The sequence below is a fragment of the Mustelus asterias genome, chromosome 7, assembly GCF_964213995.1.
Source record: "Mustelus asterias chromosome 7, sMusAst1.hap1.1, whole genome shotgun sequence".
In the NCBI taxonomy this organism is placed as follows: domain Eukaryota; kingdom Metazoa; phylum Chordata; class Chondrichthyes; order Carcharhiniformes; family Triakidae; genus Mustelus; species Mustelus asterias.
The window spans coordinates 11,451,255-11,467,166 of NC_135807.1; the positions used below are offsets into that span (position 1 = coordinate 11,451,255).

Genomic DNA, 15,912 nt, shown 5'->3' on the forward strand with positions numbered 1-15,912 from the left:
TGCCCCCATCCCTCTGTGAAATCTTCCCTCATTCTAACTTTCCAATAATCTCTTCACATGACTCAGTGGCAATTGTTTCTTGACAATGCCCAACAACGCACCCTGGAAACTGCTATAGAAATGTAGGTTGTTGCAGTTAGTTCTAATTCTGAATCTGATACCCTGCACAGATCATAGAATCATACAGTACAGAAGGAGGTCATTCAGCCCATTGAGTCTGCACCAACCACAATCCCACCCAGGCCCTATCCCCATAACCCCATGCATTTACCCTAGCTAGTCCCCCTGACACTAGGGGGCAATTTAGCAAGACCAATCCACCTAACCCGCACATCTTTGTCTGTGGGAGGAAACCGGAGCACCCGGAGGAAACCTGGGCAAACATGAGGAGAATGTGCAAACTCCACACAGACAGTGACCCAAGCCAGGAATCGAACCCCGGTCTCTGGCGCTGTGAGGCAGCAGTGCTAACCACTGTGCTACCGTGCCACCCACATGATGATAAATTGTTAAATGTATTTGAAACTTTGAGCACAACTAGAATATAAATATTGGGGGCGGCACGGTGGCGCAATGGTTAGCACAGCTGCCTCACAGCACCAGGGACCCGGGTTCGATTCCCAGCTTTGGGTCACTGCCTGTGTGGAGTTTGCATGTTCTCCCCGTTTCTGCAGTTTCCTCCGGGTGCTCCGGTTTCCTCCCACACTCCAAAGATGTGCGGGTTAGGTGGATTGGCCATGCTAAATTGCCCCTTTGTGTCAGGGGAAATAGCTAGGATAAATGCATGGGGTTTTGGGGATGGGGCCTGGGTGGGATTGTGATCAGTGCAGACTCGATGGGCTGAATGGCCTCCTTCTGCACTGTAACTTTCGATGATTTAATGATTCTATGTGACTCGCTCATGCTGCTAATGATTCAACTCACAATATTAGTTCAGATGATGCAAATTGCTAATTGCTATTCTGACTTTCCTGGGTTTCCTCCGGGTGCTCCGGTTTCCTCCCACAGTCCAAAGGTGTGCGGGTTAGGTTGATTGGCCAGGTTAAAAATTGCCCCTTAGAGTCCTGAGATGCGTAGGTTAGTGGGATTAGCGGGTAAATATGTGGGGGTAGGGCCTGGGTGGGATTGTGGTCGGTGCAGACTCGATGGGCCGAATGGCCTCCTTCTGCACTGTAGGGTTTCTATGATTCTATGACTGGCTGTAGATATTATAGCACAGGATGCAAATGTATATTAGGCCAGATTTCTTTTATGCATTATTTTCCATCAGTTTAACTGAATCAGACTCACGGTGAAGGTTAGGCTCAACTGTATTGATGTTCCTGTATGAAAGCTCTGCTTTTAATGGTGAACTTCAACATTGAACTGCAACATGACAATAACCAGATTTATTTTTTAATTCTTTCATGGGATGTCCATATCCTTTCTTGGGGTCCATATCCACAGATCTCTAAAGGTTGCCACTCAAGTGGATAGAGCTGTGAAGAAGGCATATAGTGTGTTAGCTTTTATTAACAGGGGGTTGGAGTTTAAGAGCCGTGGGGTTATGCTGCAACTGTACAGGACCTTGGTGAGACCGCATTTGGAATATTGCGTGCAGTTCTGGTCACCTCACTATAAGAAGGATGTGGAAGCGCTGGAGAGAGTGCAGAGGAGATTTACCAGGATGCTGCCTGGTTTGGAGTGTCGGTCTTATGAGGAAAGGTTGAGGGAGCTGGGGCTGTTCTCTCTGGAGCGGAGGAGGCTGAGGGGAGACTTAATAGAGGTTTATAAAATGATGAAGGGGATAGATCGAGTGAACGTTCAAAGACTATTTCCTCGGGTGGATGGAGCTATTACAAGGGGGCATAACTATAGGGTTCGTGGTGGGAGATATAGGAAGGATATCAGAGGTAGGTTCTTCACGCAGAGAGTGGTTGGGGTGTGGAATGGACTGCCTGCAGTGATAGTGGAGTCAGACACTTTAGGAACATTTAAGCGGTTATTGGATAGGCACATGGAGCACACCAGGATGGTAGGGAGTGGGATAGCTTGATCTTGGTTTCAGATGAAGGTCGGCACAACATCGTGGGCCGAAGGGCCTGTTCTGTGCTGTACTGTTCTATGTTCTATGTTCTATGTTCTATGTTCTATGTTCTATGTGGACGTTGCTGGCAAGGCCAACAATTGTTGCTGTGGGATCCTCTGTGTGGTTTGCTTTAGTTAAAAGGCTTTATTCTAAGGTATTTCTGCCAAATGTAACTGATAGTGCTACGCTTTAACGCTAACTTGGCCACATTTTAAAACTTAGCTTGGAATTCTGGGTTTTGAGCTTAAAAAATTGACTACATTTGTAAGTACAAACAGAAGATTTCATGGTCACACAGCTATGAGTTGTTTTTGAAAGTTGGAGACTGCTTGTACCCAGTATTTTAATAACAAAAGATAACAAAACTCTTACATTGTTAGTAACAACTATTTGTTTTTCAGTTACTGTTCAGTCAAATGCTGCAAGATTTTTGGGTCTGGCTGCGAACTCTGTCCCCAACTCTTCCTCTCTCTCTCTCAAGTAATCCTTACTTCGCTTTCTGTTAATGCTAATTTTAAATGATGCTCAATAAAGAAGTCTTAAAATCGTACCAATTACCTATGGTCTATTTGGAGGAATGAATGGATCCTACAGCTTGTGGAGACAGTAGTGTAATGGCACTGTTGCTGGACTATTAATGCAGAGACCCAGGTTAAAGCTCTGGAGACCCCGGCTCGAATCCCACCATGGTAGATGGTGAAATTTGAATTCAATAAAGATCTGGAATATAAAGTCTAATGATGCCCATGAAACCATTGTCAATTGTTGTAAAAACCCATCTAGTTCACTGATGCCCTTATGGGAAGGAAATCTGCCGTCCTTACCCGGTCTGGCCTACATGTGACTCCAGACCCACAGCAATGTGGTTGACTCTTAAATGCCCCCAGGGATGAGTAATAAATGCTGGCCCAGCGGGCAACACTCACATCCCAAGAACAAATTGAGAAAAAGTTGCCCATCCCTAATTGCCCTTGAACTGAGTGGCTTGTTCGGCCATTTTGAGGGGCATTTAAAAGCACTTGCAGATTTCCTTCCCTCAAGCACATTGATGATGATGGGTTTTTATGACCATTGATGGTGGTTTCATGGTTATTATTAGAATTTGAACCCGGGCCCTGGGTAACAATTTGCGCTAAACCATTTAATTCTTCATACTTCATCCTATGTATTATAAGTAAATGCTAGGCCTAAGATCCATAAAATCTCCAAATCCAGCACTTGTCCAGGCCTGAACTTCCTGGATATGGGGTCCAGAAACACCGAATAGATTTGGATGCACCATAATAATAACGCAGCTTTATCCCAGGGTGGAAGAGTCAATTACTCGGGGGCACAGGTTTAAAGTGCGAGGGTCAAGGTTTAAAGGAGATGTACGAGGCAAGTTTTTTACACAGAGGGTAGTGGGTGCCTGGAACTCGCTGCCGGGGGGGCTAGTGGAAGCAGATACGATAGTGACTTTTAAGGGGTGTTTTGCCAAAGACATGAATAGGATGGGAATAGAGGGATATGGTCCCCGGAAGGGTCGGGGTTTTTAGTTCAGATGGGCAGCATAGTTGGTGCAGGCTTGGAGGGCCGAAGGGCCTGTTCCTGTGCTGTAATTTTCTTTGTTCTTTGATGAACTGGGATTAGAGGCATTTAGACTGGAACTTTCTCCTCTGTGCAGAGTGCTGACTGAGGTGGGAAAACAGGGGTGCAGCTCTCCAGCTGGAGGGCTGAGTTTTCTCAATAGATTCCCTGGCATTCTATGCACAGAAATCTGAGGGCGTGGTCTCCACCATCATGTTGGAGGGGGGGCATTGGGTGGCTGATAGAGCCAGCAATGCTGGTTCCCAATCTATGCTGAAATGAATATTTCCTGCACAACCCCCCACCCACCCGCACATGCACTGGGGCAACTCCGATAGACATGTGAATCACACCACCCCACTCCCTCCCTTGGAGTTCTCCAGAGAGACCATCCCTGGCGCTCCCCCCCTGGTTGACACTTCACTTAACAAATACATGCTGACCTGTCCTTGCTTAATCTCGAGCCTCTCAAAATAATGATTTATTTTTCCTCTGGCCAGAACTTTCCAGCCCCAACCCTGCACCGCACCTTCCTCCACCCCCCCCTCCACCCCCCCCCCCAACCCCTCCGGCCCCCTCCCCACCACAGGGAAACCCATGGCTTGGCAATGAGCCATTGACATCTCTGTTCATATTGGCAGGACTGGAATGTCCTGAAGAGCTGGAAAATTCTGGCCTGACTCTCAGGATCCTCGATTTGCCTACTCCCAAGGTTAGGCTAATGGGCCTATACTTAGCTGGGCTTTTCTCCTCCCCCTCCTTAAACAATGGTGCCACACGAGCAATCTTCCAGTCTGCTGGCACCATGCCTTGTCACCCGAGGGCACTGGGAAATGATGGTCAGTGTCTCGACTATTTCTTCCCTTCAGAGCCTCTGGTACATTTAATATGGGCCTGGTGGTCTATCCATCTTCAAGGAATGCAAAATATCTTAATATTTGCTCCCTCACAATGTCTATCCCATCCGACATTTCACATTCCTCTGACTTAATCACAATATCTGCTGCTCATTTGTGAAAGCAAGTGCAAAGTATTCATTGAGAATCATGTCCACAACTTCTGTCTCCACTCACAAGTTTTTAGATGTCCAGATCACCAACAGCCTGTCCTGGACCCCCCATGCCGACACTATAGTTAAGAAAGCCACCAACGCCTCTACTTTCTCAGGAAGCTAAGGAAATTTGGCCTGTTAGCTACGACTCTCACCAACTTTTATTCATGCACGGGATGTGGGTGTTGCTAGCTGGACCAGCAGCCCTTCCCTAATTGCCTTCGACTGAGGCCATCCCTGTGGACATTTAAGAGTCAACCACATTGCTGTGGATCTGGAGTCACATGTAGGCCAGACCAGGAAAGGATGGCAGATTTCCTTTCCTGAAGTGAACAAAATGGATTTTAAGTCAATCGGCAATGGTTTTGTGGTCACCATTAGACTTTTCAGAATCACAGAATGCTACCGTGAAGAAGAGGCCAATTGGCCCATCGAGTCCGCACCGATGCATGAAAGGCCCTGACCTGCCCACCTAATCCCACTTGCCAGCACTTGGCCCATAGCCTTGAATGTTATGGCGTGCCAAGTACTCATCCAGGTACTTTTTAAAGGATGTGAGGCATCTCGCCTCCACCATCCTCCCAGGCAGCACATTCCAGACCGTCACTACCCTCCAAATCCCCCCTAAACCTCCCACCCCTCACTTTTAACTTGTGTCCCCTCGTAACTGACCCTTCAACGAAGGGGAACAGCTGCTCCCTATCCATCCTGTCCATGCCGCTCAAGCTTGAACACCTCAATCAGGTCACCCCTCCATCTTCTCTGCTCCAGAGAAAACAACCCAAGCCTATCCAACCTCCCTTTATAACTTAAATGTTCCATCCCAGGCAGCATCCTGGTGAATCTCCTCTGCACCCCCTCCAGTGCAATCACATCCTTCCTATCATGTGGCGACCAGAACTGCACGCAGTACTCCAGCTGTGGCCTCACCAAAGATCTATACAACTCCATCCGCTTTTGTAATCTATGATGTGGAGATGCCGGCGTTGGACTGGGGTAAACACAGTAAGAGTTTTAACAACACCAGGTTAAAGTCCAACAGGTTTGTTTGATAGCAAATGCCATTAGTTTTCGGAGCCCTGTTCCTTCGTCAGATGGAGTGGATATCTGCTCTCAAACAAGGCACACAGAGACACAAAATCAAGTTACAGAATACTGATTAGAATGCGAATCTTTACAGCTAATCAAGTCTTAAAGATACAGACAATGTGAGTGGAGGGAGCATTAGGCACAGGTTAAAGAAATGTGTATTGTCTCCAGACAGGACAGCCAGTAAGATTCTGCAAGTCCAGGAGGCAAGCTGTGGGGGTTACCGATAGTGTGGCATGAACCGAAGATCCCGGTTTAGGCCGTCCTCATGTGTGCGGAACTTGGCTATCAGTTTCTGCTCAACGACTCTGCGTTGTCATGTGTCGTGAAGGCCGCCTTGGAGAACGCTTACCTGAAGATCAGAGGCCGAATGCCCGTGACCGCTGAAGTGCTCCCCCACAGGAAGAGAACAGTCTTGCCTGGTGATTGTCAAGCGGTGTTCAATCATCCGTTGTCATAGCGTCTGCATGGTTTCCCCAATGTACCGTGCCTCGGGACATCCTTTCCTGTAGCGTATCAGGTAGACAATGTTGGCCGAGTTGCAAGAGTAGGTACCGTGTACCTGGTAGATGGTGTTCTCACGTGAGATGATGGCACACGGATGCCATCATCTCACATGAGAACACCATCTACCAGCCACTTATCCACCCATTTGACCATTGATGCACCATCAATCAAACAAGAACAAAAACCATTGTTATCTGTTATCTATTATCTGTTGTGGTTAACCACTACCATCCCGTCTATATCTTCCTGTAACCCAAGACAATTAACCTCACTGTTAACTACCCAGCCAATCTTTGTGTATTCGGCAAACTTACTAATCCTACCCCCACATACTCATCTATGTCATTTATATAAATGACGAACAATAAGGGGCCCAGAACAGATCATGTGATATGCCACTGGTCACTGGCCTCCAGTCATTAAAGCAGCCATCTATCACCACCCTCTGTCTCCTGCCGCCAAGCCAATTATCACCCTGTATCCCCTGTGCATTTGCCTTCTGAATAAGTCTCCCATGTAGGACTTTGTCTAAGGCTTTGCAGAAATCCATGTAAACCACATCAATCGGGGTCTTAGCTATGAGGAGAGATTGGGTAAACTGGGCTTGTTCTCCCTGGAAAGACAGAGAATGAGGGGAGATCTAATAGAGGTGTACAAGATTATGAAGGGGATAGATAGGGTGAACAGTGGGAAGCTTTTTCCCAGAGCAGAAGTGACGATCACGCGGGGTCACGGGCTCAAGGTGAGAGGGACGAAGTATAACTCAGACATCAGAGGGATGTTTTTTACACAGAGGGTGGTGGGGGCCTGGAATGCGCTGCCAAGTAGGGTGGTGGAGGCAGACATGCTGACATCGTTTAAGACTTACTTGGACAGTCACATGAGCAGCCTGGGAATGGAGGGATACAAACGATTGCTCTAGTTGGGCCAAGGAGCGGCACAGGCTTGGAGGGCCAAAGGGCCTGTTTCCTGTGCTGTACTGTTCTTTGTTCTTTGTTCTAATCGCACTACCCTCATCCACACACTTACATGCTCAAAAAATTCAATCAAATTTGCTAGGCATGACCTTCCTCTGACGAAACCATGCTCACGAACCCTGATCAAACCTTGCCTTTCAAAATAGAGATAGATTCTCTCCTTCAGAATCTTCTCCAGTAATTTCCCAGATTTTTATTACATTCCAATTTCACTGCCTGCCGTGCTGGGATTTGAACCCAGGTTCTCAGAGGATTAGCCCGGGTCTCTGGAATATTAGTCCAGTGACAAAACCACCACACCACTGCCTCCCCACGTACCAAATCAATATAGAATTTACAGCACAGAAACAGGCCATTCAGCCCACTGAATCAATGCTGTCATTTACACTCCACATGAGCTCCCACTTGCTCGTCCCACTCTAACACCCTAATAGCAGCTGCAAATTTATAGTTGGAACAAAACTGTCCTGGTTCAGACCATTGCTGCATCTCTTTGAAGAATGGAAGGTCTCTGCAACCTTCCTGCCCCATTCCAGTGATCAAAACCTCTGACCGAAAGGATTTTAAAGGATCCTCTGGGAGTGCAGAGGGGCAAATACATTAGCACAGATGAAGAGTGAGGCTGAACCCTCGAGAGTCTGAACTAATTGAAACCGCGCTGTTTTGTATTCCCATTTCAGCGTTAAACAACACCACAGTCTTCAGAAGGTTAAGTGGAAAGTGGGATTAACATCTCTCATTACAGGCTCCTCATTCTTACTGACAAGGCTCGCTATTTTTTTTTTATTATTCGGGCAGGTTTTAAAAATGTACTACACACAACGTAATGGAAATTAATTTTAATGTCTTAACAGCTCCAGCGTATATGTTGCTGCCGTACGCATAGATCACTGTACAAATTAACGATTCCACTGGCTACGTTTGATCTATCACATCGAAGAATTATGCATGGATTTTGAGTGCCGGTGTTCTTGTGCATAATTGTATTTGCGCTACGCATGGTCGACGGTCTGTAGGAGCTTCAGAAATGCGTCAAGTTCCGACATGAGCAACATCACAAGAAGCCGAGAGATTTTTGTCCAGAAGGCAGTCGTTTGTATCCGTGAGCTACAGGCTGAGACTCCGGGCAGCACGGTGGCACAATGGATAGCACTGCTGCCTCACAGCGCCAGGAAGCCGGATTCGATTCCCGGCTTGGGTCACTGCCTGTGTGGAGTTTGCACGTTCTTCCCGTGTCTGCGTGGGTTTCCTCCGGGTGCTCAGGTTTGCTCCCACAATCTGAAAGACGTGCTGGTTAGGGTGCATTGGCCATGCTAAATTCTCCCTCGGTGTACCCGAACAGGTGCCGGAGTGTGGTGACTAGGGGATTTTTACAGTAACTTCATTGCAGTGTTAATATAAGCCTACTTGTGACACGAATAAATAAACTTTACTTTAGATTCCAACTTCACTGCTGTCCGTTCCCACAGCATTAATCTGAAGCTAAAGCTCTCATGGTTATTACAGAATGCTTTATCCCCAGTCATCACAGATGTAGATGTGACAGACTGCTTTTCTTCCATTGCATCTGATACCGCTCCCCTTTTAAGGGGGACTTCAAACAGCGAACAACGTGGCTTTCAAGTTAATCGACACAAACTGCCGACCCCACGGTCTTGCCAGCTGTTTGAAAAGGCCGGATTGTCGGCCAGTCAAACGGTCACGGAAATGCTTCTAGATGCGGTCAGGGGAAGAACGTGACATTTGACTTATTGTGCTGTGGAAAACCAGGGCTAATTGAGTTCCGACTCCAAAAGGTTGCAACAGAAGTGGGGAAAAATAAAAATAAAGTTCCCATTGTTCGCTGGCATTTGAATTTCAGTGCTGGTGCCAGGAGGCTGGCCAATCGGGTCTGAAGAAATCTTCTGGAAACTATGAGGCTGCCTTTTGGCCTACACTCACTCATTTTTGGCGTAGCACCAAATATGGCGGATGCACTGACTTGTTCAAGAGCCGTTCTCTCACACACACCAACACACACCATTTGCATTTAAATGCACCTTACCTCAAAGTTTCACTGGAGCATTATTAAACAAGGTTTGACACTGAGAACACCTTAGGCGGTCTCCGGGCAGGGGACCGAAGGCTTGATCAAAGGAATAGGTTCTGAGGAAAGGTCTTAAAGTAGAAGGTCGGAAGGCAGTGAGGGTGAGGGAAAGAGGTTCAGAGCTTGGCGGCTGTCAGTGGTGGAGTGATTAAAATTGAGGTTGTGCGGAAGGCCAGAATTGGAACGCAGTTATCTCAAAGCTCTGTAGACCATTGTCAAATGTTGGAAAAACCCATCTGGTTCACTAATGTCCTCTGGGGAAGGAAATCTACTGTTCTTACCTGGCCTGGCCTACATGTGACTCCAGAACCACAGCAATGTGGTTGACTCTCAACTGCCGTCCGAATAAGAGCAACTAGGGATGGGTAATAAATGCTGGCCAGTCAGCGACGCTAATGTCCCATGAATGAATTAATAAACAATTTGGGGGTCTAATCAAATAGAGTGAGAGATAGAATACCAGGGGTGTTATTTAATGGCTATTAAACTGGTGCTAGGCTACATTGGTGAAAGAAAGCCCCCCCGCCCCCGCCCCCGCACCCCCCCCCCCCCCACATCTATAATAATAAACGTCCTTCAAATTCAAGCCAATCCATTCAGAAAGAGAAATAATCAGATCAGATTATCCAAGTTGAAGGGCATGCGATACTTTCAATGCGGGGCCCATTTGAAAGCCGCACCACCCCCGTTATAAGTTTGGAGGTAGGGAAGGTGTTTAATCAGGCAGGAGGATGGCAGGTGGGGACCCTACCATGTTCCTGCCTCCACCCTGGTTAAGTCCATGGCAGGTAGGCCCATGGATTCCCTTCTTAGGCTACTGCCAATTGCGGCTCTTAAGTAGGCAATTATCATTTTATATTCTTCCATGTGATGTGTGTGTCACTGTCTGGCCCATCCCTAATTGCCCTTGACCCTGAGTGGCTTGCCAGGACATTTCAGAGGGCAGTTGAGAGTCAACTACATTGCTGTGGCCCTGGAGTCACATGTAGGCCAGACCGGGTAAGGACGGCAGATTTCCTTCCCTAAAGGACATTAGTGAACCAGTTGGGTTTTTCCAACATTTGACAATGGTCATCAGCAGATTCTAATTTCCAGATATTTTTTATTGAAGTTAAATTCCATCAAATGTCATGGCAGGATTCGAACCCAGGTCCCCAGAATATGAGCTGAGTTTCTGGATTAATAGCTGGCAATAGTATCACTGGGCCATCGCCTCCCGAACTGAAGGATTCCTCCCACTGCTTCTGGTATTAAACCACTGAATGGTGAGCCTGTCCCTACAAATGGAGCCTGGTCTGCAAAACCTGGTTTTCCAAGGAATGGGGGGGGGGGGGGGGGGTGGGGAGGGTCTCTTGTTCAAAGGGACTCAGGGAACTGGGAAGGATAGAAGCTGCTGAGAGCTGCGTAACCCCTGCCATTGCTAGCGATTGGCCTTACAACACTTCAATCGTGAAGCATATCCCGCCAATGATGCATTTTGGTAGATTGAACCAGGGCAGGACTTACTCTGTTAATGGTAGGGCATTGGGGAGAGTTACAGAACAAAGAGATCGAGGGGTACATGTTCATAGCTCCTTGAAAGTGGAGTCACAGGTGGACAGAGTGGTGAAGAAGGCATTCGGCATGCTTGGTTTCATCGGTCAGAACATTGAATACAGGAGTTGGAAAGTCTTGTTGAAGTTGTATAAGACATTGGTAAGGCCACACTTGGAATAGTGTGTACAGTTCTGGTCACTCTATTATAGCAAGGATTTCTAGTTTATTATTAAACTAGAAAGAGTGCAGAAAAGATTTACTAGGATGCTCCCGGGACTTGATGGATTGAGTTCTAAAGAGAGATTGGATAGACTGGGACTTTTTTCTTTGGAGGGTAGGAGGCTGAGAGGTGATTTTATAGAGGTCTATAAAATAATGAGGGGCATAGATTAGATAGACAGTCATTATCTTTTCCCAAAGGTAGGGGAGTCTAAACTAGAGGGCGTAGGTTTAAGGTGAGAGGGGAAAGATACAAAAGTGTCCAGAGGGGCAATGTTTTCACACAGAGGGTGATGAGTGTCTGGAACAAACTGCCAGAGGTAGTAGTAGAGGCGGATACAATCTTGTCTTTTAAAAAGCATTTAGATAGTTACATGGGTACGATGGGTATAGAGGGATATGGGCTAAATGCGGGCAATTGTGATGAGCTTAAGGGTTTTTAAAAAAAAAGGCGGCATGGACAAGTTGGGCTGAAGGGCCTGTTTCCATGCTGTAAACCTCTATGACTCTAACCCCTTCCACCATTACTGAATCCATGGCCGGAATTCTCCAGCCTTTCACGCTAGCACCAAGCTCTCCATCCTTGCCTGTAGCCAGGCTTGAAATGCCGGAGAATTCTGTCTCAAGATTCTAATACCAATCCGAGTGTTTTTCCCACAGCAGTCACTGCCTCCCTGGTGGCACTGCTGAGCATAAGAGCTGCTGGCCTGTGATTGGCTGACAATACTTGGTAGGTGGGACCTCCATTCTCAGTGTGTGATGTACAAGGACAGCATTCTTCTTCAGTGCCTGTTTCTGTGAGAGGCTTTATTGAACTGATCCTAAGATGTCTGCTTCCAGCAGCAGCCTCAAGGCTGAACACAGAAAACCAAAGATGCTTTTAAAGTTTTTTTTTACTTCATTCGTGGGACATGGGCATCGCTGGCTGGCCAGCATTTATTGCCCATCCCTAGTTGCCCTTGAGAAGGTGGTAGTGAGCTGCCTTCTTGAATCGCTGCAGTCCACGTGCTGTGGGTTGATCCACGATATCGTTAGGGAGGGAATTCCAGGATTTTGACCCAGCGACTGCGAAGGAACGGCGACATATTTCCAAGTCAGGATGATGAGTGGCTTGGAGGGGAACTTATGGTGTTCCCATGTATCTGCTACCCTTGTCCTTCTAGATGGAGGTGGTCATGGGTTTGGAAGGTGCTGTCTAAGGATCTTTGGTGAATTGCTGCAGTGCATCTTTTAGTTAGTACACACTGCTGCTACTGAGCGTCAAATGGGTTGGTTCAAAACCCAAACATCCCCCTTTTTCAAAACAAATGCCTAGGGACCTTGATCTCTGGGAAATGCCTGCAGCCGGCCTCTCAGATGCCTGATTGACATGTAGTACAAAGTTGGCCTTCCCAGACGGAGGGAAGACAGGTTTTTCACTGTCTCTCCAGGTGAGACTCCTGTCACATCTGTACAATCCTCCCCAGTGTGTGTGTGTGTTCTCCTTCAGATGTAAGCAGGCTACATCAAACTAGCAATTTAAATGCATGAGGCCCACAGCAGTCACAAACATTTGGAAGTAAATTAAATGAGTCCAACTCAACCAGGTGGAACTATTGTTTTTATTACCCATTGAATTATCATGACAACAGCACTCTTCCTCGCTGTATTTCCACAGATTTGTCTGTCTCAGCTTGTCTGCTGTTGAAACTCTCACTCATACAATGCTTACCTCTGGACCTGACCATTCCTACACATTCCTGGCAGGCCTCATACATTGAAGAAGTATTTACATGGGCCCTTGTGATGCCGAGGCCAATCGGCCTAACCCACACTTCTTTGGACTTTGGGAGGAAACCGGAGCATCCGGAGGAAACCCACGCAGACACGGGGAGAACGTGCAAGCTCCACACAGACAGTGACCCCAAGCCAGGAATCGAATCTGGATTCCTGGCACTGTGAGGCAGCGGTGCTAACCACTGTGCCACCGTGCCACCCTGTGCTTGCTGTCCTACACCGGCTCCTCATCAGGCAACACTTAACGTTCTGATTTTTGCTTTCAAATGGCTCCATGAACTTGTCCCTCTCAATCTCGGTCATTGCCTCCCGATCTCTCTGATCTCCTGCAACCCTACAGCTCTCTGAGGAAGCTGCACTCACCTAATCTGACCTTTGAGCTTCCCCGAGTTTAATCGTTCTACTCTGGCAGCGATGCCTTCAACTACCTCAGGTTCAGAATTTTCATATTTAACATTTCTGCCTCTCCACCTTGCTTTTCTCATTTAAGACACTTCATATAAATTTCACTTGACTATTTATATGTTTCTGGGACGTGAGGGTCACTGGCGATGTGAGCATTTATTACCCATTGCTGATTGCCTTTGAGAACAAAGAACAAAGAACAGTACAGCGTAGGAACAGGCCCTTCGGCCTTCCAAGCCTGCACCAATCATGATGCCTGCCTAAACTAAAACCGTATGCACTTACGGAGTCCGTATCCTTCCATTCCCATCCTATTCATGCATTCATCCAGTTGCCCCTTAAATGCTGTTATCAGACCTGCTCCCACCACCTCCCCGGGCAGCGCGTTCCAGACATTCACCACCCTCTGTGTAAAAAAACTTGCCTCGCACATCTCCTCTAAACTTTCCCCACGCACCTTAAACCTATGTCCCCTCGTACTTGGCTTTTCTACCCGAGGAAAGCACATCTGACTATCCACTCTGTCCATGCCACTCATTATCTGAAAGTTTATTTATTCGTCACAAGTAACGCTTGCATTAACACTGCGATGAAGTTACTGTGAAATTCCCCTCGTCGCCACAGTCCGGCGCCTATTTGGGTCAATGCACCTAACTAGCACGTCTTTCAGAATGTGGGAGGAAACCGGAGCACCCGGAGGAAACCCACGCAGACACGGGGAGAACATGCAAACTCCACACAGACAGTGACCCAAGCTGGGAATCAAACCCGGGTCCTTGGCGCTGTGAGGCAGCAGTGCTAACCACTGTGCTACCGTGTGGCATCTTGTAAACCTCTATCTGGTCGCCCCTCAACCTCTGTCATTCCAGTGAAAACAAACTGAGTTTATTCAACCTCTCCTCATAGCTTATACCCTCCAAACCAGGCAATATTCTAGTAAACCCCTTCTCTACCCTCTCCAAAGCATCCACATCCTTCTGGTAGTGTGGTGGCCAGAATTGTACACAATATTCCAAATGAGGCCTAACTAAGGTTCTGTACAACTGCAGCATGACCTGACAATTTTTATACTCAATGCCCTGACCGATGAAGGCAATCGTGCCATATGCTTTCTTGATTACCTTATCCACCAGCGTTGCCACTTTCAGTGATCGGTGGACAGGTACACCCATATTTCTCTGCCTGTGAATACTCCTAAGGGTTCTACCATTTACTGGAGAATTCCTACATGCATTGGACCTTCCAAAATGCATTACCTCACATTTGTCCGGATTAACCGCCATCTGTCATTTCTCTGCCCAAGTCTCCGACCGATCTGAGGTGGTGATGAGTTCAACCTCTGCAGTTTATGTGTTGTAGGTACACGCAAAATGCTGTTAGGGAGGGAGTTCCACCCAGCGACAGTGATGGAACTGTGATACAGTTTATTTACATATTTTTTCTGAGTTACTCCCAGGCTTAATGAATCAAATACAGTGAGCATCAATAATAAACAGACTCTCACAATCAAGCGCTTTGCAATTGAACACTCCAATGTGGTTTCCCGTGGCTTTCCCAATGTAGGCTGTTAAATAAAAAACACATTCCACTTCCTGAAGGAACCGCTCTTCCTTTTCATCCATTCACATTATGTGGATCTCGCTGGCTAAGCCAGCATTTATTGTCCACCCCTAGTTGTCCATGAGAAGGTGGTGGTGAGCTGCCTTCTTGAATTGCTGCAGTCCGTGTGGTATAGGCACACTCAGTGCTGTTAGGGAGGGAGTTCCAGGATTTTGACCCAGCGACAGTGAAGGAACAGTGATATGTTTGCAAGTCAGAGTGAGGAGTGAGTTGGAGGGTGGTGTTCTCAGGTATTTACTGCTCTTGCCCTTCTAGATGGGAGTGGGCGTGGGTTTGGAAGGTGCTACCAAAGGAGTCTTGTTGAGTTCCTGCAGAGTAAGTAGTCTCACAACACCAGGTTAAAATCCAACAGGTTTATTTGGTAGCACGAGCTTTCGGAGCATCGCTCCTTCATCAGGTGAGTGCAGGCACTCACCTGATGAAGGAGCGGCGCTCCGAAAGCTCATGCTACCAAATAAACCTGTTGGACTTTAATCTCAAGTTGTGTGATTACTTATTGTGCTACCCCAGTCCAAAGCCGGCAACTCCACATCATGAGTTCCTGCAGTGCATCTTGTAGATGGGGCACATAGCTGCCACTATGCTTCAGTGGTGGAGGGAGTGAATGTTTGTGGATGGGGTGCCAATCAAGTGGGTTGCTTTGTCTTGGATGGTGTCGAGCTTCTTGAAAACTGTTGGAGCTGCACTCATCCAGGGAAGTGAAGAGTATTCCATTACACTCCTGATCTGGGCCTTGTAGATGGTGGACAGACTTTTGCGGAGTTGGGAGGTGAGTTACTCACCGCAGGATTCCCAGCCTCTGACCTGCTATTTTAGCCACAGTATTTATGTGGGTAGTCCAGTTCAATTTCTGGTCAATGGTAACTTCTGGGATGTTGGCTACTGTGTTGAGTAGCTTGCTCACTTATTTTCGGAGGGCATTAAAGAGTCAACCATATTGCTGTGGGTCTGGAATAACGTGTAGGCCAGATCAGATAAGGATGGCAGAATTCCTTCCGTAGGGATATTAGTG

General features: G+C 47.2%; 1 protein-coding gene across 1 annotated transcript in view; it reads left to right on the top strand.

The window, feature by feature from the left end:
* Positions 1-8,302: 8,302 nt before the first annotated feature.
* LOC144496035 (cadherin-7-like) overlaps positions 8,303-15,912 on the top strand; it is a 174,268-nt gene continuing 166,658 nt past the window's right edge. Inside the window, exons 1-2 of the mRNA XM_078216988.1 lie at positions 8,303-8,392; positions 8,765-8,980. Coding sequence (XP_078073114.1) covers positions 8,303-8,392; positions 8,765-8,980 — 306 coding nt within the window. The remainder of the gene's footprint in view (positions 8,393-8,764; positions 8,981-15,912) is intronic.